The sequence below is a fragment of the Taudactylus pleione genome, unplaced genomic scaffold, assembly GCF_031769625.1.
Source record: "Taudactylus pleione unplaced genomic scaffold, aTauple2 ptg000074l, whole genome shotgun sequence".
In the NCBI taxonomy this organism is placed as follows: Eukaryota; Metazoa; Chordata; class Amphibia; order Anura; family Myobatrachidae; genus Taudactylus; species Taudactylus pleione.
In genome coordinates, this window is record NW_028284476.1 from 391,944 (window position 1) to 419,680 (window position 27,737).

The window sequence follows — 27,737 nt, forward strand, 5'->3', positions numbered from 1 at the left end:
ATACTGTATATGGATTGAAAATAATTTCTCGGAAACTAATTGCAGTGTAAATAAATGATTTGGAACATAATAGCTTTTTCAGTGGCATATTGCAGTGTTGTAAACTAGATTTTAGATTCATTTGGCCAAGGTCAGGGTCCCAATTGCATTCATTCATCAATACTGTCACGCGAATGAGCAAGAGTTAAAGTTGGTGGGGATCAAACAATTAGATCATTGCAATTTAACAGTAGCACAGAGTATTTCAGCCCTGGCAACTCTTGTGTGTTCATGTGTAATCATCTTTGCAGTGGAAGGGACTAAGCTACAGTAGTATGTGGCCAATTGCAGCATCTAATTGCTAGAAACTGCTCACAGCAGTGGGGTAAGGTTCTTGCCAAACTTAGATTTGCAGTTCATTCACCCACCTTGTTTACTTTATTTTATAGGGAGACGACGGACGGGATGGAGTTGGCAAACCAGGACTCAAAGGCAGAAGAGTAAGAGAGAATGTGCCTACCTGAATGACCAGCCCATATATCCAAGACATAGACATTTTTCACTTGCATATTGTACTTTGCATTTCTATATTGTATTTGTGACACATTGCAGTTGCAATCAGCCTAAATGCTTAGTTCCCAGCAACAACTTAGCGCTGCTTGCTATGTGCGCACGTGTAAGTGCTAGCTTCCTAATGGTAAAATGTAAGTGCTGGCTTCCTAATCGTAAAATGTAAGTGCTGGCTTCAGTTCCTAAGGCTAAAATACCCTGGTGTACAAAGTGCTCTATGCAGCTACCCTAAACATTGAGTAGACCATCTGTGTATATTACAATTATTGTATAGGGGCCTATTCATCATAACTTAATTTTCACAAAAGCAGGTGAAAAAGCACATTTTCACCTGCAATTGCGAAAATTAAATATTCGGGCCATTCATTAAGAAGGTAAAACAGGAGAGATCACAGATATCTCCTACTTACCTTCTGTTTGCGGAATGGCCCACTGTCCCCATACACTAGTATCACAGATATCTCCTACTTACCTTCCTCTTGTGGAATGGCCCGCTGTCCCCATACACTAGTATCACAGATATCTCCTACTTACCTTCCTCTCCTGGAATGGCCCGCTGTCCCCATACACTAGTATCACAGATATCTCCTACTTACCTTCCTCTTGTGGAATGGCCCGCTGTCCCCATACACTAGTATCACAGATATCTCCTACTTACCTTCTGTTTGCGGAATAGCCCGCTGTCCCCATACACTAGTATCACAGATATCTCTTGCTTCCCTTCCTCTTGCGGAATGGCCCGCAGCCCCCATACACTAGTATCACACATATATCCTACTTACCTTCTGTTTGCGGAATGGCCCGCTGTCCCCATACACTAGTATCACAGATATCTCCTGCTTACCTTCTGTTTGCGGAATGGCACGCTGTCCCCATACACTAGTATCACAGATATCTCCTGCTTACCTTCCTCTTGTGGAATGGCCCGCTGTCCCCATACACTAGTATCACAGATATCTCCTACTTACCTTCCTCTAGTGGAATGGCCCACTGTCCCCATACACTAGTATCACAGATATCTCCTACTTACCTTCTGTTTGCGGAATGGCCCGCTGTCCCCATACACTAGTATCACAGATATCTCCTGCTTACCTTCCTCTTGTGGAATGGCCCGCTGTCCCCATACACTAGTATCACAGATATCTCCTACTTACCTTCCTCTCCCGGAATGGCCCGCTGTCCCCATACACTAGTATCACAGATATCTCCTACTTACCTTCCTCTTGTGGAATGGCCCGCTGTCCCCATACACTAGTTTCACAGATATCTCCTACTTACCTTCAGTTTGCGGAATAGCCCGCTGTCCCCATACACTAGTATCACAGATATCTCTTGCTTCCCTTCCTCTTGCGGAATGGCCCGCAGCCCCCATACACTATTATCACACATATCTCCTGCTTACCTTCTGTTTGCGGAATGGCCCGCTGTCCCCATACACTAGTATCACAGATATCTCCTGTTTACCTTCTGTTTGCGGAATGGCACGCTGTCCCCATACACTAGTATCACAGATATCTCCTGCTTACCTTCCTCTTGTGGAATGGCCCGCTGTCCCCATACACTAGTATCACAGATATCTCCTACTTACCTTCCTCTAGTGGAATGGCCCACTGTCCCCATACACTAGTATCACAGATATCTCCTACTTACCTTCTGTTTGCGGAATGGGCCGCTGTCCCCATACACTAGTATCACAGATATCTCCTGCTTACCTTCTGTTTGCGGAATGGCACGCTGTCCCCATACACTAGTATCACAGATATCTCCTGCTTACCTTCCTCTTGTGGAATGGCCCGCTGTCCCCATACACTAGTATCACAGATATCTCCTACTTACCTTCCTCTAGTGGAATGGCCCACTGTCCCCATACACTAGTATCACAGATATCTCCTACTTACCTTCTGTTTGCGGAATGGCCCGCTGTCCCCATACACTAGTATCACAGATATCTCCTACCTACCTTCTGTTTGCGGAATGGCCCGCTGTCCCCATACACTAGTATCACAGATATCTCTTGCTTCCCTTCCTCTTGTGGAATGGCCCGCTGTCCCCATACACTAGTATCACACATATATCCTACTTACCTTCTGTTTGCGGAATGGCCCGCTGTCCCCATACACTAGTATCACAGATATTTCCTGCTTACCTTCTGTTTGCGGAATGGCCCGCTGTCCCCATACACTAGTATCACAGATCATCTCCTGCTTACCTTCCTCTTGCGGAATGGCCTGCTGTCCCCATACACTAGTATCACATATATCTCCTGCTTACCTTCCTCTGGCGGAATGGCCCACTGTCCCCATACACTAGTATCACAGATATCTCCTGCTTACCTTCCACTGGCGAAATGGCCCGCTGTCCCCATACACTAGTATCACAGATATCTCCTGCTTACCTTCCTCTTGCGGAATGGCCCGCTGTCCTCATACACTAGTATCACACATATCTCCTACTTACCTTCCTCTTGTGGGATGGCCCGCTGTCCTCATACATTAGTATCACAGATATCTCCTACTTACCTTCTGTTTGCGGAATGGCCCGCTGTCCCCATACACTAGTATCACAGATATCTCCTACTTACCTTCCTCTAGTGGAATGGCCCACTGTCCCCATACACTAGTATCACAGATATCTCCTACTTACCTTCTGTTTGCGGAATGGCCCGCTGTCCCCATACACTAGTATCACAGATATCTCCTACCTACCTTCTGTTTGCGGAATGGCCCGCTGTCCCCATAAAATAGTATCACAGATATCTCTTGCTTCCCTTCCTCTTGCGGAATGGCCCGCTGTCCCCATACACTAGTATCACACTTATATCCTACTTACCTTCTGTTTGCGGAATGGCCCGTTGTCCCCATACACTAGTATCACAGATATCTCCTGCTTACCTTCTGTTTGCGGAATGGCCCGCTGTCCCCATACACTAGTATCACAGATCATCTCCTGCTTACCTTCCTCTTGTGGAATGGCCCGCAGCCCCCATACACTATTATCACACATATCTCCTGCTTACCTTCTGTTTGCGGAATGGCCCGCTGTCCCCATACACTAGTATCACAGATATCTCCTGTTTACCTTCTGTTTGCGGAATGGCACGCTGTCCCCATACACTAGTATCACAGATATCTCCTGCTTACCTTCCTCTTGTGGAATGGCCCGCTGTCCCCATACACTAGTATCACAGATATCTCCTACTTACCTTCCTCTAGTGGAATGGCCCACTGTCCCCATACACTAGTATCACAGATATCTCCTACTTACCTTCTGTTTGCGGAATGGCCCGCTGTCCCCATACACTAGTATCACAGATATCTCCTGCTTACCTTCTGTTTGCGGAATGGCACGCTGTCCCCATACACTGGTATCACAGATATCTCCTGCTTACCTTCCTCTTGTGGAATGGCCCGCTGTCCCCATACACTAGTATCACAGATATCTCCTACTTACCTTCCTCTAGTGGAATGGCCCACTGTCCCCATACACTAGTATCACAGATATCTCCTACTTACCTTCTGTTTGCGGAATGGCCCGCTGTCCCCATACACTAGTATCACAGATATCTCCTACCTACCTTCTGTTTGCGGAATGGCCCGCTGTCCCCATACACTAGTATCACAGATATCTCTTGCTTCCCTTCCTCTTGCGGAATGGCCCGCTGTCCCCATACACTAGTATCACACATATATCCTACTTACCTTCTGTTTGCGGAATGGCCCGCTGTCCCCATACACTAGTATCACAGATATCTCCTGCTTACCTTCTGTTTGCCTAATGGCCCGCTGTCCCCATACACTAGTATCACAGATCATCTCCTGCTTACCTTCCTCTTGCGGAATGGCCTGCTGTCCCCATACACTAGTATCACATATATCTCCTGCTTACCTTCCTCTGGCGGAATGGCCCACTGTCCCCATACACTAGTATCACAGATATCTCCTGCTTACCTTCCTCTTGCGGAATGGCCCGCTGTCCTCATACACTAGTATCACACATATCTCCTACTTACCTTCCTCTTGTGGAATGGCCCGCTGTCCTCATACATTAGTATCACAGATATCTCCTACTTACCTTCCGTTTGCGGAATGGCCCGCTGTCCCCATACACTAGTATCACAGATATCTCCTACTTACCTTCTGTTTGCGGAATGGCCCGCTGTCCCCATACACTAGTATCACAGATATCTCCTACTTACCTTCCTCTAATGGAATGGCCCACTGTCCCCATACACTAGTATCACAGATATCTCCTACTTACCTTCTGTTTGCGGAATGGCCCGCTGTCCCCATACACTAGTATCACAGATATCTCCTACCTACCTTCTGTTTGCGGAATGGCCCGCTGTCCCCATACACTAGTATCACAGATATCTCTTGCTTCCCTTCCTCTTGCGGAATGGCCCGCTGTCCCCATACACTAGTATCACACTTATATCCTACTTACCTTCTGTTTGCGGAATGGCCCGTTGTCCCCATACACTAGTATCACAGATATCTCCTGCTTACCTTCTGTTTGCGGAATGGCCCGCTGTCCCCATACACTAGTATCACAGATCATCTCCTGCTTACCTTCCTCTTGCGGAATGGCCTGCTGTCCCCATACACTAGTATCACATATATCTCCTGCTTACCTTCCTCTGGCGGAATGGCCCACTGTCCCCATACACTAGTATCACTAGATATCTCCTGCTTACCTTCCACTGGCGAAATGGCCCACTGTCCCCATACACTAGTATCACAGATATCTCCTGCTTACCTTCCTCTTGCGGAATGGCCCGCTGTCCTCATACACTAGTATCACACATATCTCCTACTTACCTTCCTCTTGTGGAATGGCCCGCTGTCCTCATACATTAGTATCACAGATATCTCCTACTTACCTTCCGTTTGCGGAATGGCCCGCTGTCCCCATACACTAGTATCACAGATATCTCCTACTTACCTTCTGTTTGCGGAATGGCCCGCTGTCCCCATACACTAGTATCACAGATATCTCCTACTTATCTTCCATTTGCGGAATGGCCCGCTGTCCCCATACACTAGTATGGGGACAGAATTCATCAAGTTCAGAAAATATTATATTTTCGGAGCTTGACTGCGGGGGCATTCGCCATCTTCAGATGGCGAATACTCCCGCTTGTGGATCGCTACCCACTCTTCCCTATGGGAAGAGGGTCCGGGTTGCGAGAAGGGATCCTTTTGGATCCCTCCGCCCCTGTCCGGCTCCTTCCGTCGGACGTTGGGGGATCTTGTGCGCATGCGTGACCTGTAGGTTAGGTCGCGCATGCGCACCGCCGTCACTGCTCCGACAGGAGAAGTGAAAAGATTCAATGCTCCGAAAAGGAGCGATGAAGCCCTTCGCGGGGGCAGCTGTTTTCGCATCAGCTGCCACTGCGCCGGAGCAATGATGAATTGCCCCGGTGGCCGTGGCAAGTTAGAGTGTTAATTATCAGGGTCGTACGGACCCCGATAATTAACATCATGAATAGGCCCATAGTGCTATAAATATTCCTCTTTTCCAGCAAAAACTCGGGTCCGACCCAGGTCTGACCCCATTTACATAGCACCATTGATCTGGGTTATTCCATACATGCCTACTCTCCCGGGAATCTCCCGATTTTTCGGGTAACTCCCGCAACCCCGAAAGAGTAGGCATATCTCCCGCATCCCGCCCACTTCCTAGTGAAGTGGTCAGAATGGGGGAAATTTTAGGACAAATTTGCGGGTCCGTGTGCAGGGGGCGGGGCTAAACGACGCGAATCGCGTCATTTACCCCCGCACCCTCCTCAGGGACCCGCGAATCACGGGCTTCCTAGCAAAGGGGACGGAGCCTAATGACAGCTGAAGCTTGGCCCCGCCCCCCGAAACTGAGATGACCGGGCTGCTCCCGGAAAAGAAGTAAGAAAAGTCAGTAAGTATGGGTTATTCTCAGGTCAGCCCCGTTACCCCTGGAACCTGGCTCTGTCCTGCTAAACTTGTGAGGTCATAAAAAGTGGGAGGTGACTGCTCCACAACCACCAATCAGCTAATTTTAGGCATGACCCAGGTCGGATAACCCGGGTTGCGCCGTTTACACTGCACCATTACCCAGGTCCATCCTGGTTCCGACCCTGGTAGCTGCCTGGGTTGGATTGCAGCCCAGATAACTTGACCCGGGTTATTTTTCATTGACCCTTTTACACTGAGCTGCGACCTGGGTAGATCCAGCAATAATACATAGGGGGAGGGGCCCTAGATTGCACACCCTAAGCACAATGTGAGGTGCTACTTGCTTTGACTTGTAGTGCTGCAAGCAAAAAAAGAGAGACAAATACAAGTGCACTCTCTAACCATGCTGAACCTAATAATAATACTGCTAAATTGCATCAAAGAAGTTCTTAGCATAATGATGGCCATAATTATGGGCCTGCCCACCAGATCCAGGTGACCTCCATCAGGCAGGTCCTAACACTCCTATGGAACAAATACAGGGAACGGGACCCCCCAGGCCAACCCAGTAGAACCGCCTCATGGCATCACAATAGTGTGAGATTTAAAATGAGGGTTAAAGAATAATAAAGAAACGCCTATGTGTTAAGTCCTACATAAGTAGGAGGTTACAATTAAAAGTGTATAAAGTGCTACATATATAAAAAAACGAACTAAAGAAGTGAAAAAGTGTACATTATGATACCATGAAACAGTCCAGCCACACCAGCCCAGAGAGCCCCGCACCCCAATACCAGTCCCAAAACGGACACACAGCATATATATAGTAGGTCTTACCCTCAGTGTGCCTTACTATATATGTGCAGTCTTGGAGTGCAAGGACTCCTTGCTAATTAAAAACACCCAGGAACAGGTGGGAGGGGTGCTAATCAAGGTGGAAGGAGTCTCGTCCATCCAGTGTACATACATACACACAGTACAGAATACATAGGGGGAGGGTCCCTAGATTGCACACCCTAAGCACAATGTGAGGTGCTGCCTGCTGAGACTTGTAGTGCTGCAAGCAGAAAAAGAGAGACAAATGCAAGTGCACACTCTAACCATGCTGAACCTAATAATAATACTGCTAAATTGCATCAAAGAGGTTCTTAGCATAATGACGGCCATAATTATGGGCCTGCCCACCTTATCCATTTGTCTCTCTAGACCCAGTAATAACCCAGGTTTTTGCTCTGGTGTAAAAGGGGTATAACAAATCACCGGTTCTCTACATGTTGTTTATAGATCTTTACAGTGTACCAGCCTCTCCCATTTTTGTCATGGCTGGTTAGACTGGAAAATGTATTTTTCACCTCATCTTGTGTTTTTTATAGGGAGAATCTGGATTCCCTGGATACCCAGGAGTAAAGGTAATGAAACAATTATTGTCCCATTATCCCCAAAACGATTCCTATTTCATCCATAGAATCTATTACCTTCCTAAATTTCACCCAGATTTAACGAGTGATATTCTTGATATCACTCGTTACTAATCATAAATGATGCTCCATCCAATCAGCTCCTAACCGTCATTTTTTTAAACACGTGACAGTTAGAAGCTGATTGGTTGAAGCAATAAAGATCAGTAATGAGTTATAACAAGAATATCACTCATTGGGGTAGGTTGTATACTCCTTTGACATTATTAAGCTGTAGAGAGGTGTCTGATATTCATGAGTGTAGTCTATAAGGAACATTTATGATAAACCAATAAAGTTGTTGTGAATGTTTTCTTCCAGGGAGATCTCGGAGATAAAGGAACAAACGGTGCATCTGGGCTTAAAGGAGGCAGAGGCCGCAGGGTGAGTGTGAATAGTTGCTCCTCAGTGGGTGTATACAGGCCCAGATTTACATTTTGTTCTTTGCTAATCTAGTTAGGGTGCACTAGGTATTACCGCTGGCCGCAGAGATGAAGATCCCGACTGCTAATTAGGTAAGTATCGCTAACCTAATTCCCTACCCTAACCCTAACCCTCCTTTAGGGGTGCCTAACCTCCCCCCAAGTGCCTAACCATAACCCCCCTCTAAGTGCCTAAACCTATCCCCCCCTTCCCCTAGCCTAAACCTATCCCTCCCGGGTGGGTGCCTAACCCTGAGTCCCCCCGGGAGCACTAAAACCTAACCCTCCCCTTCCCCCCGCGGCTGTCCACGCCCGGTGTTCGGCTTACCTTCGTTCGGTATGCCAGGCGTCAGGCTCCCGGCATAGGTCTAATGACAAGCGTCGGGATTTTGACGCCTGTCATTAGTACCTTGCCGGGGTTAGACAGTCGGGAAGCCATCAGTCGGCATTTAGACCGTTGGCTTCCTGACTACATCCCTCTAGTTAAGCCGGTAAATAATTTTATTGTATCTCAGAAACAATTAGAATCATTTTTGTGAATAACGGGAAGTGTTTGCTGTATTACTGAATACTGACGCCCTTGAACCTACTAAATGGCCATTTTTATAGTGTATTCCACATGTTATGTTTTGTCCAGGGCAATGCAGGGGAGCCTGGCATAGCTGGCCCTCCAGGGGATTCAGGATACTCAGGACCAGCTGTAAGTAACATATATAGGTAGCATAAATCTTTGCACATACAAATTTTATTAAAGACCCCACGTTAACCAACAACGTTTCCCCCACAGGGCCTCAAAGGAGAGAGAGGAGGCTCAAGAGATGTAAGTATCAGAGCACACAGAACCAGGGGGCAGCTTTGCTCAATTAACCCGACGTTTCGTTAAGTTTCTTACACTCGTCTTTCGTTATTTTACAGCAATGTGCTCTCGTAAAGAAAATCAAAGACAATTGTCGTAAGTATCGGGGAACCTTCCTGGCACAAAACTTCAGCTGAAATGACAGTACTGTATATCTTACTGAAGCTTTAGCATTTCTCTTCTTACCGAGATTTATTCCCGGAAAGAGCGGTTGGGCAGTCAGCGCTGTGAGCATCTTGTTCACGTTATAACAGATGATACTATTAAATTGCAATTGGCTTATAACAAACAAAGTTGCCAAGTTAGAATAAACTGTAACTTTCACAGAGATATTTGGAAGGTTTAGTTTTATACATAGCTAAGTAATCAGGAGGGGATAGAGTTGATGTCTGCCTGCTACCCAACACCAAGAAATGATCATGTGTTTTTCTTTAATCTAAGTATTTTCTCTGTCTCTTTCTCCATAATGGCTGATCCCCCTCCCTTCATGTCACAGCTTGTTGCTATGGTGAGTATAATGACAAATGTGCTTGCTTTTATTATACATCAGTTATCCCAGTTAGTAACCTATAAATTGACCAGATTATGTACAATTTTGCATTGTTTTGATTTAGGGATACCAGGTCAAGGTCATAAATGGTGCACAGTAATAGCTGTGCTTGTCTAACTTTGCTACTAGGTCTTCCTACATGTCTTGTTTTAAAAACTTGGCTATTTTTTAAAAAATGACATGGATTTGGGCCTGTAAGGAACATTCATTGGGGGAGATGTACTAAGGCTAAGCCTTGGAAAGAGATAAAATGGAGAGAGATAAAGTACCCACCCAATCAGCTCCTGTCACTTAAGAGGTGGGGGTCTACAGTATGTACTTAGGGCCTGATTCAGACCCACTAGCGAGTGCATTGCGCTCACAAGCGGGTCGATGTTTGGCCCCTGCGCCACCTCCGGCAAACGCATGCGCAAGCCCCAGCGAGTGACGGCAGCTCCGCCGCTCACTACAAGACAGGGCGGATGTCGATGTTGATTGACAGCTCACCCCGTTTTGTAGACTGGGAGGGGGGGTTTCTGCACAAACGTAGGCGTTCCCTTAGGAACGCCTGCCGTTTGTGGGCGGCCCTACTGACATCACTCGTGATGTCAGTAGTGGACTTCCTGCTCTCTTAGAGCAGGAAGTCCACTCGGGCTTGCGGGAGCCAAGACCCTCCCGCAGGGTCTCGCCGCAAGCCCGATGGTCACGATAATAGCGACCATCGCCAGGCCGCTCTCACAAGCTGTGGGTGGTCACCCACAGCTGTGTGAGCGGCCTGGAGGCCGGGGGAAAAAGAAAAAGTACGCCATGATTCAGAGCGAGCGCACGCAGACAGCGTGCGCCTCTGAATCGGGCCCTAAGCCTTTGAGAGAGATAAAGTGAATGGAGATAAAGTATCAACCATACAGCTCCTAACTGTCACTTTACAGGCTGTGTTTGAAAAGTGACAGTTAGGAGCTGATTGTTTGGTAGTTTGTCTCCGTCCACTTTATCTCTGCCGAAGGCTTAGTGCATCTACTCCTTTATGTCTTATTAGAAGAGAGCTGAAAATGAGAACTTTGCATAATGATAAATTATTTTCCTCAGCTTACCATCACCAAGTTGGACCTCAGAGGTCCTGCAGAACATTGACCATTGGCCTGATATCTATAGTGCTCTTTCTGCCCAGTGTATTCTCTGGGCCTCTGTGCAGGAACAGGGCTGACTGTGTGCCCGTATTGGAACTGACTTTGACTTGCCCAATAAGCGGGTCTGATAAAACAGACAGTATATGTCAGGTCTGACAAGCCCCAGCTAGAATATGCAGGGGTAGGAGAACATAGAGGGACTATCAAGCAAATAACTGGAGGCTTATTGAGAAGACCGATGCCAGTGGTTCCCAAACATGGTCCTGAAGGCACCTTAACAGCCCAGGTTTTAAAAATATTCATGCTTATGCACAGGTGACTTAATTAGTACCTCGGTCAATTTAATAATAACATGGACTTTTTGGGTGCCTTGAGAACCAAGTTTGGGAAGCCCTGACCTATGCAATTCAAATAACTGAGGGCCTGATTCAGAGCCGGACGCTCTGACCAGAACGCTCGCTCTGAATCAGGACCCTCCTCCATGAAAATGGAGTGTCCTCCTGGACGCTCGTATAGCTGTGGGTGACCACCCACAGCTATAGCGAGCACCCATGATGATGGTCGCGATGGTCAAAGACCATCGCGACCATCGGGCTTGCAACGAGACCCTGCGGTAGGGTCTCGCTGCCGCAAGCCCAGGAGTGATTTTGGCTCTATCAGAGCCAAAGTCACTCCCACTGACATCATTACTGATGTCAGTGGGGCCGGACTCAGACGGTAGGCATTCCCATGGGAACGCCTCCGTCTGGCCGCCACGCCCCCGGCACGCCCACCAAAGGGGGCGTGCTGTCAGTCACCATCGACAGCACGTCCCCTTTGGTGCGAGACCCCGAGCGACTTATTTCTCGTCGCTCGCCGGGTCTCGCGCATGCGCACGACGGAGCACCCTGAATGACCCCCTGAGTGGAGGAGGAGTTTTACATTCTATTTTAAAGGGATTTTACTACCTGTTTTTATATCTAACATGATCCATTGTGATATGGTACACACATGGGGAATAGCAGGATGTTTTGGGACAAGGAGGTAGACAAACATGTTTGGATGAGATCACAAGAATTGATGGCCATCAGTGTGGTTACCATCGATGGTGATATAGCAAGTGGCCATCGATGGTAACCAATTATGTAATGGATGACCATTGATGGTTTCACCAACTGATGGTCATCCATGTCCTTTGACTGAATGGCCCATTGGTCAATCAGAACCTGGGGGCGGGGCTTCATGGGTGTTGGGGCGGAGCTATGCTCAGGGTCCCGGCACCTTGTTAAAAAAAAATGTGATTATGCTGTTATACTGCTCTCCCCTTTCGATGATAAAAGCATTCGACATCGACCATAAGCCATCAATGATTATGAATCATTATGAATCATCGATGGTCGATGAACATCCCTAATCACAAGATACATTGTTCAGTTCACTTCCAATCATACACTGCTCTCAATGTTCTTACATGTCATGTTACTTTCAGTCTTTGCTGCGTCTCACATTGATTGCATTATGTATATCTGGCTGTTTCATGCAATGACAATATTGATAGCACTCACATTACAGATATATGTTGATAACTTGTACTCATTCCAGACTTTGATGTATCTTTCAATCCTCAGGTCCAAAAGAATGCCCCGTCTTCCCCACCGACCTTGTGTTTGCAATTGACACCTCTTCAGATGTTAACCGCAACCAGTTTAACAACATGATGGAGACAGTGCGGAGGATGGTCAACCAGCTGACCATTACAGACAGCAACTGCCCTAGGGGAGCCCGCGTCGCTCTGCTGACCTACAACAGTGATGTCACCACAGAAGTTCGCTTTTCCGAAGGCCTGAAGAAGCCAGCCCTGCTTCGCGAGATCCAGAATTTGCAATTGATAACAAACACCAAGCAGAGGAGCCTGGATGGGGTCATGTCCTTTGTGGCACGGAACACTTTCAAGAGGGCGCGTGGGGGATTCTTAGCCAGAAAGGTGGCCGTCTTCTTCAGCAACGCCGTAACTAGAGCCTCGCCGCAGCTCAATGAAGCTGTACTCAAACTGTATGATGCTGGTGTGTCCTCCGTCTTCCTGACAGCCAGAGAAGACAGGCCTTTGGCGAACGCTTTGAAGGTGAGTGCGAGAAACACACGTTAGAGTAGAACTTGGCATTGACAAAAGTTGTAAGAAATCATCAACTGGGCAAAGAATGAATCCAGCCAAAAGTTTTTTCAAATTAACTTTTATCTTGTAAATTAAGTGTTTATCCTGTCCAGAGTGCATCCAGTGCCGAAGTTGTAAATTACTGTTTTCATGACATTATTAATAATCATTAATCAACAGTATTTAACCTTTAGGGCAGTGCGGTAGAGTATCGAACAGTTCATACAGTTCAAAGGTTTTTATAGTTATGCTGTGTTAAATAAGAAGTAAAATAAACCCCCCAAATGAGACAGCTGCCCTACTAACAGTACAACAGAATACATTGTCCAAACCCTGTGCAGTATATCACATAATAGGAGAAGCCCACAAATTGTTCTTGCAAACAGAAGAACGGTCCATTAACTCGGCCACCCTGGGACATTTTCCTGTCTACAGGTTGGGTTTCTGCCATTATGTTATTTACAGGAGAGGAGTTTGAAGGAATTAAGTGCCTCATCTATCAATGAGTTTTATCATTCCCAACGAGTGATAAAACTTGTTGCGTATGATAAATGGTGCTCCAGCCAATCAGTTCGCAACTGTCATCTGTTTGAAAAATGACAGTTGGGAGCTGATTGGCTGGAGCACCATTTATCATACGCAACAAGTTTTATCACTCGTTGGGAATGATAAAACTCATTGATAAAGGAGGCACTTAATTTATAGGCTTACACACGCCGTCCTGCAACATTGATTTTTTTTCCCCATATATTTATATTTCCAGAAATACCCTATATTTAATAAACATTGCAATAGGGCAAACAATAAAATAAACTCCTCTGGGGGGGTGGTAACACCTTTTATGCTTTTAGCTATTTTAAACTATCTCCTTTAATGCTTTTTAGCAATCACAGCAAACGTGCTATTTATTATAATTAAAAACCATGGAACAATTTCTGGTAAAAATAAAAATTAAAAAATACCCAATACATTTTTTTAAATCCATTTAGTTAATTCACCAGCGCTACTTCTGGTAGTAGGGAATTCTACAGCCTTGCTACCTTTTGCGCTAACAAGAGAGACAGAAGGTGTGGCCCATCTTAGGGCCCCAGTAGTAGTGTGTGCCTTGTCTATGTAACACTGCTGATGTAGAAGAGGAGTTAGAGGAAGCTTCCCCAAAAGATGACTTTTTCACTGTTTAAATATTGACAAACTGGCTGAATGTGATTGGTTGTGAGAGACGTTCAGAGTAGAGAAGTTTTGTGTACTCCTGCTCATTGATATTAGCCTTATACCTGTTCATCTCCTAGATTAATAACACAGAAGTGGGTCATAGCGTCCTACTCGCCACCGGAGCTCAGTGGAATGAAACTGTCCGCAAGGTACTCTCCTGCCATGTGTGCCTGGGTAAGTGAGACCTTCTGCTATGTTATCTGTAACCGTGTTGGACGCAGGTGGAGCAGATTTAAAATGTGCACAGAGATTTGCAGCTGAGAATGTTGTGTCTTTAGCTTAATTCTACAGTTCAGTGTAAAAACAAAGTGGCTCGGTATTTGTTTGCTACATGCAAAAGCAGCCAGTGTTCTCCCTGCATGCAAAATAAAAAAATGCATTTGCACAACTTGCATTGCTAGTAGCTACATGGTTCATTCCAGGAGCAAATTGCTCCTTTTTTTTTTTTCTAACTCTGAATTAGTCCCTTACACATTATAAAAGCCGGGATACGTTCAGCATCCCGACAGTTGAGATGCCAGCGCTAACTATACAGGCTCTGGAATCCCGACACCTGTCAGAATCCCAGCGCCGGCATCCTGACCGCTAGCATCCTGAAGGTAAGTAGCAGGGTTAAGGGGAAGGTAAAGGCACATATCCACTACACGATCCACTCCATGAGTGGTATCGTGTAGTGTGTCTCCGGCAGTGGTGTGCTCAATGTCCTTAACGACACTGAGCACACACACTGAACGATGATATTCACGATATCGTACAGTGCCGGCACCCTCCCTCATCCCCAACGTCGTCAGCGACCAGCGGGAGTGCGCATCACTGGTCGTTGACGGCATATCCATTGGACGATATAATGAATGATTGAACGATAACGTTATTGTTCAATCGTTCATTATATCGTCTAGTGGATACGTGGCATTAGGGTTAGTCACTAGGGGGAGGGTTAGAATTAGGCACTAAGGGGGGAGGGTTAGGTTTAGGCACTAAGGGTGTGGTTAGGTTTAGGCACTGAGGAGAGAGGGTCAGGGTTAGGGTACCAACTAACAGGTGTCGGTATCCTAACCCTGTCGGGATGCTGACCGCCGGGATGTAGAGCGCCAGCATCCTGTACCCATCCCTAAAAGCCAGGCATTGACACTGATTGTTCAAAAATGAATGTAATGCTGGGTAACACCTATACAACAGTGTGACCCGGTGATGCAGCGAGTGATGTAACGATACATCGTGCCGGTGTACACACTGCATTATCCGCTGTACAATGCCGCAATTTCTCTTTACATGTTGCATGTAGCTACACCTCATCGTCCATTGAATTGTCCCTTTGGACGCGCAGCACATCCAATGGGAAGATTCAATGAACGACGGCCAGGAACGATGGATCGGACGTACACATAATACGATGTGTACGATATATCATTCCCATTCGTATTGGGGCAATATATCATATGGTATGCTCCCAGCTTAAGTGAATGGGCTTGTACACACATGTTCAGACTGGTTCCCACTTTGATTTGTATCAATTTCAATGTAGCATTGCAGCATCTAGTAGTGTTAACAAAATGTAAAATACACTGTAGTTCTGCGAGAACACTTTTAAAGTACATGGGGCATCATTTAGAGATGTACGGAAACTGGATGGTTGGCATACACATTTGATGTTAAAAGATTGGCACATGTGCTGGATCTGTACTGCGTATGCTCCTACTGCGAGATCTCTCGCAGTTCCCCATAGTTGATTGACAAGCCCATTGGGGGGCGGGGAGTGGGTGGAGCCAGTCTGCATTCCTGGAAACGGGGGCGTTCCGTCCCCTGTTTTCTGTGAGTGCCGGTGCTAGTGCCTGCATTTTCCAATGTAGACGTCCTGACCAGGACTGAGCAGTTCCATTGCCCATTCTGAGCAACGGTGGACTACTGTAAATGTCACGTTTCTGCTGCTGTGATACAAAGTTAATGTCATGCCAAAGCGGATCCAATATGAACATTTTTGGAAAACAGACCTTTAAGTATACTTTACGGTAGTATTATAGTTATTGCTGAAAGTTGTTGCTTAGTCCTTGCGTTTAGGAAGTGGCGCACTGCACCCTTTAATATGCACTGCATGCAGGAAACACAGTTTAAAGATACTGGCAAAGGACAGAATAGCTTCTCCAACCATTATCAGAGTGAAACCGACAGACATACTTTACAAACATATTTTAGCATATTATTTATCTTTTTTGCTAAATTAACTGTATTTGGCACTCTCTTGTTTGTCTATAGATGTCTGTGAGCCACCCAGTGAATGTGGAGTTGCTAAGAGGGGAGATAATCGTTTGAGGCGCTCAGCTGCCACCGATGTAGACATTGACCTAGCCTTCCTGCTAGACAGCTCAGAATCCACAAATCCAGCTCAGTTCGCGGATATAAAGAGGTTTGTGTCACATGTGGTGGGACAGCTGGAGCTTAGCCCAGATCCTAAATCGTCCTCCCATCACGCACGCATATCTGTCCTCCAACATGCCCCCTACGAGCACCAGGCCAACGCTAGCTTACCCCCTGTGAGAATAGACGTTGGACTGACTGAGTACACCGACAAAGAAAAGCTTCAAGATTTTATCCAAACGAAAATTACTCAGCTGCACGGAACCCTGTCTCTGAACAGCGCCATCAAGTACATGGTGGAACATGTATTCGAGAGTGCGCCTAATCCCAGGACCTTCAAGGTCATCTTTCTCATACTGACCGGAGAAGTGAAGACTCATGAACTCAAACTGCTTCGTCAAACAGTCGTCGAGGCCAAGTGCAAGGGCTTCTTCTTTGTGATCCTAGGCATAGGGAAGAAGGTGAACATCGGCCACTTGAGCCCACTGGCTAGCGAGCCGCAAAGTGTTTTCTCCAAGAAGGCAGATAAGGCGTCAGAGCTACATGAGGAGACGCTACTGAGATTCGGGTTGCAGCTGCCGGCATACATCAGCAGTAAGTACTGATAAAGTCATCATTTTAAAAAGTACATTGCACCTGACATCTGCAGTACTGAATGGAATGTCCATGCAAAGTAACTATGTATAGTTGGTCATATGGTAGCTATACACACAAAATGTAGATAGGTGCAGTGGCATAACTCCCGGGGGCAATGGAAATGTTCCCCCGAGGATAGGGTGCATGCCAGCAGAGAAGGGAGGAGAGCTCCGTTATAGAAAATTAGCTGTAGCCAATACAGGCACCGAGATGATGGAGAGCCTACACCCTAGGGCACTGACTGTGTTCTGTGTGCTGGTACGGTCGTGCATGGAGGGGGTAAGGGGGGAGGTGCTCTCAGGAGATCTAGTGAAGAGCAGGTGCTGAGGGGGAGATCTAGTGAGGGGGGGATGTGCACAGGATGAAATCTAGTGAGGGGAGTAATATCCATAGGAGGAGATCTAGAGAGAGGGGATTTGCATAGGAGGAGATCTAGTGAGAGGGGATTTGCACAGGAGGAGATCTAGTGAGAGGGAATTTGCACAGGAGGAGATCTAGTGAGAGGGATTTGCATAGGAGGAGATCTAGTGAGGGGAGATGTGCACAAGAGGAGATCTAGTGAGGGTGGATGTGCCCAGGAAGAGATCTAGTGAGGACGTTGTTTACAGGAGATCTAGTAAAGACCAGGAGCTCAAGAGGAAATCTTCTGAGAAGAGGGGGTTGCGCTGGAGGATATTGGTGGGGCGATGTATCAAACCTTTGAGAGAGATAAAGCGGAGAAGTTGCCCATAGCAACCAATCAGCTTCTAGCTTTCATTTATCTAGTACAGTCTTTAAAATGACTGTTAGAAATTGATTAGTTGCTTGATACATCTTCCAACAAGTGAGATGGGGAGACCTGGAAGAACTTGTCCTTGAGCATAGAGCATCAAGTTCCGCAACTGGGCAGGTGTGGATATATTTGCTGGTTTGTAAAGAATTGGAGTCCCCCCCACCAGCTGGGGTAGGGTGGGGGGGACTGTTTCCTGTAGATGGGGGAAGAGAATGGGATAGTGGGCCTGATTCAGAGCCGGACGCTATTTGCGGACGGTCGTTCCAAAAAAGGGGCCGGCTATTTAAATTGAGCGCTCGCTCATTGCGGTTTGTAGACGCCTCTATGTCTGAGCGAGCGAACGAAAAATGCGCTCGCTATTTTGTAAAGACGCCCCTTTGCCGTTCGCATCACACGTCATCTCCGGTATTTATTTGATTAATTGGGTACACCGAAAGGTTTCTGAACTGCTCGCAGTGCTTGTGGTAGGTTTTTCCTACCGCAATCACTGCGTGCAGTTCAGGCTAAAAGAAAAACCAAGTGACGTGGTCGATGACGCTCCTTTACTAATTATGCACTCCGATTAAACGCCCTTTTTACCGTTAGGCACGCCTACGTTTGGATCTCCACTCCCCCGTTTTCAAGCACCTTTCCCTGTTACCACCCACAAACGGTACATTCTGTCAATCAAATTAGCAGCCCCTCGCTGTTTTGCGAGCGCTCGATTTCCGACCGCAATGACTGGTTTGCGCATGCGCATTAAGACCCATACGCGTGCGCAGTTGTGCGAACATCGCTCATAGCGAACGAGCGGCCGCTTACGAGCGGCTCTGAATCAGGCCCAGTGTTCTTACCTTGGTGTTTGCTGTTCCGTCAGTGTGTCAAAATAAATATACTGTATAGTCCTTTTCTTTAAGATTATATTGGTTGTACTTCTAGGGAATACTGTGTTCTACTGTCTAGTATCTCCTTACTGGAAAATATGTGTGGTTAATATATTAGACAGCCGTTACCTACTAGCTTTACTGCAATGGGACATAAATGGAGATACAGTATCAGGTTCATCTCAGTAACACAATTTAAATACACTAAAACTCTGACTGCCAACTATCCGAAACGCCAGTTACCCCAACGCGATCTATGGGAACCAAATATTATTTTTAGTTATACTTTAATAATTATTTAGTTTGTATTGTACAGTTCAATGTTTTGTTTCTGTATTTCCTGTTTGATCCACTGATGAAATGATTTACTTGGTGCCTTATTAGACCATCAAAGCTAAATCATAAAATTACTGCATGAACAATAAAACAACAAGATACACACATAGTTTATTATATGTCCAATGATGCAAACAAACTGATTATAAAAACTATCCTTGGATGGCCCTAATTCGTTTGGATAATCGGAGCTCTATTATACAGTGTATCGAAAGTTACACTTTGTCTACTATCTATTATTTTGTTGTATCAAAACACAGAAGATGGTCGGTATAGGGTGGATATTGTTAGCATTAATATGACTTGCTAACTTCTAGTGAATGGTAAATGAAGGCTAGTGCAGGGAAAAGCCAGCACTGAATGTAGGGTTGGGTATAATATCCCGATGCTTACAATCCCGACCTATTTACCCCCTAACCCTCCTTTCCTGCACCCTGATACTAACCCTCCCTACCCTGCACCCTAGCCCTTACCCTCCCGGTAAGTGCCTAAAACTAACCCATCCCCCTTAATTCCTAACACGACCCCGCTATACTCACGTTCGCGGGATGACGGCTGTCGGAATTCCGGCGTAGGCATCTCCAGCCACATCGGGCTTCCATCGCCCGGGCCTCCCGCGCTGATTGGGATTCCGGCGCAGTTGGCATCCTGGGTGTCGGTATATTAACCACATCCCCTGAATGTATTGATGAAGGGAAATTGTGTTATCACTGCCTACTTGTTACCCCTATGATCACCACCAGTGATCTGAGTGTGAGCACACATGGCAAAATGTAACAAGCACTTTAATAAAATCGTGTCTAGTGTGTTTATAAGCCCTTACTATGCACTGGGCAGAGCCACAACTATAACATGAAATTGTCTTTGTATCCATCATCTGTTTTTATCTTCCTGTTCTTGCTTACTCACAGGTGAGAACGCATTCCATCTGTCTCCCGAAATCCAGAAGCACTGTGCTTGGTTCCAGAATGACCAGCCTCCAAGAACTGCAGAGGATGAGAATCCCAAAGACGAGTGAGTGTGCCGTGATTCTTCATTAGCCAATAACAGCTGAAGCCCAGAGCAGCAGTAGGTAACATGTGACTCTCTAGCCTCCTGGGTGGCAGTTGGACTTACGGGAAATGTATCAAAGCTTCTAAAGAGTGGAAGTTGCCCAATGCAGCCAATCAACTTCTGCCTATCATTTTATAGAATGTATTTGATAAATGCTAGCTTGAAGTTGATTGCTTGCCATGGTCAACTTCTCTACCCTCCACCCTTTAGAAGGTTTGATACACTTTCCCCACAGTTCCACAGTTCCAAAACAGCTAGAGAAGCAGGTTGCCTACCTCTGCTCTACATGAGGAAAGAACAATTATGAGTAAGAGTTTAGTATACAGGCCTGTACTGACGAGCTCGGAATTAAATGGAAGTAAGAACAAAGATGCTAGAATATGAGAACGCAGCTAATCAGATGTTTGGGAGAGGTGTAGTCACATTGCTGTCTTATGTAGAGCTGAATGGTGCCACTGCAGTACTTACTAAGGCAGTGGTCAGGGAACAGGGGTAAATTACCCCACATGGGGTAAAAATGAAATTCCTGGGGGTAATGGACGGACAGCCAGGCATGCATATGAATCATTCTATAACAGTGTTGGCTAAGCTTGACACTCCAGCTGTTATGGAACTACATAACCCAGCATGCACTGCTACAGTTTTGCTATTAGGGCATGCTAAAACTGTGGCAGGGCATGCTGGGATATATAGTTCCACAACAGCTGGAGTGTCAAGGTTAGCCAACACTGTTCTATAATATAGAATGATTCATATGCATACCCGGCTATGCCGCAGGGAGGCTCTAAGCCGGACGCCCGCTGAGATGTAATTACCAGCGGGCGCCCGGCTCCTTCCCTGCAGCACCGCGTTAGCCGGAGGCTGGAGTTCTCTTCTGAACTCCAGCTTCCGCCTCTCTCCATGTGCAACCGTGCGGACAGGGTGACGACGGATGCAGGAGCGGGATTAAGGTAAGTGGGTTTTTTTTTGTACAAGCGGCACTATAGGCGCATTATATGGGGGCACTACTACAGGGGCATTATATGGGGGGCACCGCTACAATGGCATTATATGGGGGCACTACTACAGGGGCATTATATGGGGGCACTACTACAGGGACATTATATGGGGGAACTACTGTATGATTTCCTTCCTTTCAAATCAGGGGGGTAACGTCGGCGTATCTAAATATATTTTGGGGTAAAAGTTAAAAAAAGTTCCCTGACCCCTGTACTAAGGGCTTTTTAAGATCAGACGAGACAAATCTGGAAACCTGTGTTATATTTTAACAATGAATAGTTCAATTAAGATTTTAATTATTCCATTAGAAGCTACTTTAGAGGTAGGGGTAAATCCACCAAATTTGCAAAATGCAAACCCTATTTCAGCGCAGTCTTGTGTATGCAGGAAATTCCTGCCTGCTTTGGTATGTACTAAATAAATACAGGACATGCCAGTGAATGCCGCTGCACTGCCAGGCATAGAGCTGCAGGCAGAGGCCATGTTCAGATGGAGAAGCTGCACCTGCCTGGGCAAGTGCTGATGGTGCGCCGATGGTGGCATGTCCCTAATCACCGGCGGTGTTACAGCGTACAGAGGCCCTGATTCGCGACCATCGCGACCATCGGGCTTGCGACGAGACCCTTATGGTAGGGTCTCGTTGCCGCAAGCCCTGGAGTGCTTTTGGCTCTATCAGGGCTGAGAGCACTCCCACTGACATCACTTGTGATGTCAGTGGGGCCGGCACCAGACGGTAGGCGTTCCCATGGGAACGCCTCCGTCTGGGCAGCCACGCCCCCGGCACGCCCACCAAAGGGGGCGTGCTGTCACTCACCATCGACAGCACGCCCCCTTTGTAGCGAGACACGGAGCGACGGCTTGCCCGTCGCTATCCGGTTCTCGCACATGCGCACGACGGAGCCGCCTCCGTCGTGCGCATGCGCACTGGGCCAACATCGACCCGCTCGCGAGCGGGTCTGAGTTAGGCCCAGAGACTCTGAAAGTGGGCGTTTCAGGCCTTGCACATTCAGACGCTGCCTACTGCACCAGGGGAAGGCTGACGCTAGAATTTGCATATCGCCGCAGCCGCAACTCTGCCAACAGACGCAGCGGCTCTTAATCAGGCCCATTATGCACTAAACTGCTTTATATCTATATATAAAATAGAATATATGTATCCCGGAGGGGATTTACTGAGAATGTGCAAAATTGCAGTAACCCATATTAGCAATTAGCTTTGATTGTTATTTTACAAGGTCGACATTGACAGAATTTTTTTTCCTTTTGTGTTTTGTTAGTAAATACAGTAAACTGTCCCGAAATTCCACTGTTATATAACTAACCCCATTGTTCCTGCTTGATCTTATGTCCCACAGGGCAGACAGCACTGTAGTCCCTGATGAGCTATTGGCCAGTAAGAAACCCGAGGTCATGACAGCGCGTGCCAGCACCAACAGCCCTGCAGGTAACTAACTTACTTGTGTCCTGTTTGGGTAATCACAGTTGTGTCACATTTTCACCCTCTATATAATTACCATTCTGGGGCTGATTCTAAGTTGGCGGCAACTTTGCATCTGGAACAAGCCATGTTACAATGCAAGGGCTGCCAATACACTTATTTTATATTTGCTGCAGGGTAAATACCGGCTGCATTTGCATGTAGCCCACAGATGCTGGGCAGGTTTATTTTTTCACTGCAATTAATAGTTCAGTTTGGATACTCTTACATCTAAGGGGTATAATTACTAAAGTGCGGGTTTTTAGAAGTGGAGATGTTGGCCATATCAACCAATCAGATTCTAGCTATTATCTTTTAGTAGGTGTTCGTTAAATATTAAGTAGTATCTGATTGGTTGATATGGGCAAAATACCCCTAAATCTCTCTCCACATGTTACATCCTCCCCACCTGCAGTGCAGCGTGGGTACATTGTCCAGGTGCACAGTTACCTGCTCTTTTTTTGTTTTACTCCCGAAAATCTGTCCCTCTTCTGGATTTTGGAACTGTTAGAGTAAATTTGCTCTTCTCACCATTTTTTGGGTCTGACTGGACATACGAATGTTGTATTACTTAGAAATGTAACTCCGGTATGCAGTCGGGAAACCAGCTGCTTTATCCCGGCGTGGGATAAATGACCGGCGTCTATATCTAGACGCCTGTCATTTACCCGACGCCGGGAGAACGGCGCCCGGCATCCCGATTGAAGGGATGCCGGGCGCCGCGAGCGGACAGCCGCCGGGGGGGAGGGTTAGGTTAGGGTTAGGCACCCCCGGGGAGATTAGGGTTAGTCTAGGGGGAGGGAGTGTTAGGGTTAGGCACCCCTGGGGGGAGGTTAGGGTTAGGCACCCCCCTGGGGACTTAGGTTTAGGCAGCGGGGAAGGGGGGGTTAGGTTTAGGCACTTAGAGGGTGGATTAGGGTTAGGCACTTGGGGGGGAGGTTAGGGTTAGGCACCCCTAAGGAGGGATAGGGGGGTTAGGTTAGGTTATACTTACCTTAGGGACGATCGGGATTTCCAGCGCTGTCGGGCTTCCGCTGCCGGCCTCTGCTGATCTGTCGGGCTGCAGGGTATCGAACTGCCGGCCATGCGGCAGCCGGGATTCCATACCGATTCCATAACTCCTACATCCTAATATCACTGTGGTTCCACCTCTCCATTTATTTCAACTATTGCCGTTCTCCTAAAATACTTCTTAGCATTGCGATCGCTCTGTGACCACGAACACAGAAAGAAAGCCATCGCAGAGTAAGTGACGGGACGTCAGCGTTTGGGGGTGATAATGGGATAGTAGTATGAAAAAACGCAGACGAGCCTGTCTGTTTGAACACCGCTACTTGGGCGTGCATAAATTAGCTACTGCGACGGCATACGCAGCTTGAGCACTTACTGCGTGCGAGGAGACTTGCAATTTCTGAGACAGGTCAGGGCAGCTGTAATTGCGCGTGAGCTCCGATGTTACTGATGTATACGCAGGACGGCGAGGTACTACGCATGTGAGCTAGCGGCAGTGGGCGTCTCTATGCTGGCTTTGCGATTGCAAACATTAGCATATTTTCATAGCAGGACTGCGTGCGTAATCGCAGCTGCGAACGCAATAGCGATCCGTAGGAAATCATGCCCATTGTTCGAAATCGGCCTACAAATGTTCTTTCCCCTATAAAGCCTGGTTTCCATTGCTTCCAAGGACATGTACAGTAACAGCCCGTGCTTTTGCAAGGAGAAACAATCTGTAGACCTCCACCACCCTGAAAGCGTCTTCTGTACACCTTGGATGTCATTTAAATAATCTCATCCCACAAAGCAAAATCTCGCTCATGCTTGTGAGTTCCTAACTACCTGTAGGTACACTCATTTCACGATCAAAGCCTGCATCCAAATCTGTCCAGGTCATGCCGGTCCCGTCAGAAGACACAACATTTCTCTGCTGTCTCTGAGGTCCTGGAGATCGGGTATCTGTCCTCAACTATGCACTTTGGGCCTGATTCAAAGATGGACTTTGTACTTAGCGCAGGTGCAATAATATGATAAGTAGAGATGTGGGCTGACTCCCGTGTTTTGGTTCTAATTCATAAACATGTTTTGGTCTTGGCAAAACCACCCTCAAGAGTTTTGGTTCTGATTCGGTTTTGGATCCCTAAAAAAGTGATGAGAATTGATTAAAAATCGATTAAAAAATTTCATAAAACTCGTTTTAAGCCTTGTTTACACATTCAATCCAAAATCTGAGTTTAGTTTTTAAATCTAAGTTCCGAACTGATTGCAAAACCGAACCAGGACTCGGTTCGACTCGGAACCCCAAAGCAATTCCAAACTAGGACTTGATTCGGAACCCCTCATTTTGGGGTGTGTTCGTATTTCAGGAAAACTGAACCGCGCATCTCTAATGCTGCAGGAGGCATCTTGTCTAAATAGACGTCTCCTGCCGGGTTCTCTGATCCGCTGCTAGGTACAAAGATCACCATCGGATCATCTGCGTGACCATCGGCCATCTAAGTAACCCTCACGTTACTCAGGATGGCCGGTATTTTAACGCTGTGGGGACCGTTGTTGCTGCATCGGAAGATGCAGAGACTGACCTTAGCATGCTGGCCATCGCTGCCCCATCCATGCCTCCAAATAGACGCAGCATTTTAATCATGCACATGCGCTGATCTTACACCATGGGAGTAATCCATCATCTTTGAATCAAGACCTTTGTTCCTACATGGGAATTCACATTTCATTGTTCAAAAAGAAAAGCAATTCAGCCATCATCATGAATATCCAGCCTGATTGCAGATATCTGTAGCTCTAATAACTTCTTGCAACTTTTTAGAAATATATTTATATGAATATATACTACACATTTTCAAGGTCAGAACATTTTTTGTCATTTGATTCAGTGAGCTTTCTTTGATTGCCTCCTACAGCCCAAAAACATACTGATAGGTTAATTGGCTTCTGACGCACAATTTTTTTTTTAACCGTGTGCATGTGCGTGAATGTGGTCGGGAAGACAGATTGTAAGCTCCATTGGGGCACGAACTGATGTGAATGTTTGATATATATTGTCTATAAAACGCTACGGAATATGGACCTCATTCAGAGTCTCTCGCTAGCGCTGTGCGCTCGCAAGCGGCCCGATGGTTTGCATACGCGCAAGTGCACACATCGTTCTGTGTGAGTGTGTACTCTCTGCGCTCACAGGCCGCTCGCTCGCCCAGTAATGAGAGACAGGGAGGCCGTTTGTGGGTGGTAACAGGGGCAGGACACTAATAACGGTGGAGTGGAGATGCGAACGCAGGCGTGCCTGAGTGTTTCAACGCCGTTTTTAAAGCTTGCATAATTAACAGGCAGCGTCATAGTACACGTCACATGCTTGCTTTTTGCACTGAAGTCCTCGCAGTGCTTGCGGTAGGGTAAGGCAACCACAAGCGCTGCGATCGCTTCCGATTGTCCTAAATGTACCAATGTTTTAATACACTTCCTGGAGATGACGTGTGCTGGTGGGCGGCTCTGCCTGTGCGATTGGGTGTACGCTGGCCGCTCACTAAGACATGGTGGAGGTGCTTATGCCTTGGCGAGCGATCGCTTCCCGTGGCGTCACTTTGACAAATTTGCATACCCTGGGGTGAGCGATCGCATCTAGCGAGAGACTCTGAATGAGGTCCAATGTGTGCGCTATATAAATGACTACATTTAAACTTTTTTTTGCTTCTCCTAAGATTATACCCTGACTCCAGAAATTCCAACCATGTCAGGGAGTGACCTGCAAGTCACCGAAGTAACGGAGCACAGCGTCAGCCTGAGCTGGGCCAGCGCCGATCCCCTGAGGACCCATGACTATGAGCTGAGCGTCTCATCACTGCCTGACCAGACTCTAGTCCTTAAACAGAATGTAACTGGCACTGAGAGGCTGGTGGGAGGACTGGAGAGTGGACACCTTTACCAGGTCACCGTTACAGGGCAGCACACGGGCATTGGTGTGGTCACTGACCAAGCAACATTTATTACCAGTAAGTTTGAGCTTCTGTGCGCTCTAATCTTCTCATTTATGAGTCAGTTTAACAGACAAAAGAGTTTAAGTGCAGTGGAGACTGTTAAATTAAATTAGTAAAACTTGGAAATAGACTTTATAAGGGATGACTCACACAGAGAGTACTTAGATTGTTCCATCATAAAATTAGACGGTATTTTCAGCAACGTAGTAAATCCCAGGAATAATCCCATTGTTAGGGATATATAATATAACATGCACTGCTGCTGTCCTGTTAAAACATAACTTCTGTCGCTGTGATTGTTTCTAAAGTACTACAGTGAAGAATCTCTAAAATGCTGTGCTTGTGCCCTCTGTCAGTGTTTAGTTTATAGAAGGAGATGCTGGCTGACATACTGGGAGATAACAGGCAGAGCCTATGACCACTGAGGCAGGGATTAACGTGCTGGAATAAACATTCTCTGTACAGCGATGCATGCTTTGCTGATGCCATAGGCCTAGGGCATATCTACAACCATATCAGTCCATGCAACAGATGTGGGGCTCAGGAGCCCAATCCCAGAGGAACATCTAGCTTAAAGTCTGGCCTCAAAATTCACTTATCCAGGCATTTGCCGACCGCTGGCTTCCAGGCAATTTAATTCCGATGAGGGACGAATGACAGGCATCTAAATCTAGACGCCTTTCATTTTACCGATGCCGGGAGACCGGTGCCCAGCATCCCGATCGAGCGGATGCCGGGCGCCGCTGAGGGCAGCCGCGGGGGAGGGTTAGGTTTAGGGCTCCCGGGGGGGACTTACGGTTAGGCACCCCCCCGGGAGGTTAGGGTTAGGCAAGGGGGAGGGAGGGTTAGGGTTAGGCACCCCAGGGGGAGGTAGGGGTTAGGCAACCCCCCCCGGGGATTTAGGTTTAGGCGGTGGGGAAGGGGGGGTTAGGTGTAGGCACTTAGAGGGGGGGATTAGGGTTAGGCACGGGGGGGGGAGGTTAGGGTTAGGCACCCTAAAGGAGGGTTAGGGTAATAAATAGGATAGTTTATACTTACCCTGGGACGATCGCGATT

General features: G+C 46.9%; 1 protein-coding gene across 1 annotated transcript in view; it reads left to right on the forward strand.

Annotated features, from left to right (window-relative positions):
• COL6A3 (collagen type VI alpha 3 chain) overlaps positions 1–27,737 on the forward strand; it is a 107,597-nt gene that overhangs the window by 60,196 nt on the left and 19,664 nt on the right. Inside the window, exons 28-40 of the mRNA XM_088467745.1 lie at positions 429–479; positions 7,850–7,885; positions 8,255–8,317; positions 8,993–9,055; positions 9,143–9,175; positions 9,271–9,307; positions 9,708–9,719; positions 12,475–12,968; positions 14,288–14,384; positions 16,464–17,159; positions 20,084–20,186; positions 22,580–22,668; positions 26,406–26,696. Of these exons, the coding sequence (XP_088323871.1) occupies positions 429–479; positions 7,850–7,885; positions 8,255–8,317; positions 8,993–9,055; positions 9,143–9,175; positions 9,271–9,307; positions 9,708–9,719; positions 12,475–12,968; positions 14,288–14,384; positions 16,464–17,159; positions 20,084–20,186; positions 22,580–22,668; positions 26,406–26,696 (2,065 nt within the window). The remainder of the gene's footprint in view (positions 1–428; positions 480–7,849; positions 7,886–8,254; positions 8,318–8,992; positions 9,056–9,142; positions 9,176–9,270; positions 9,308–9,707; positions 9,720–12,474; positions 12,969–14,287; positions 14,385–16,463; positions 17,160–20,083; positions 20,187–22,579; positions 22,669–26,405; positions 26,697–27,737) is intronic.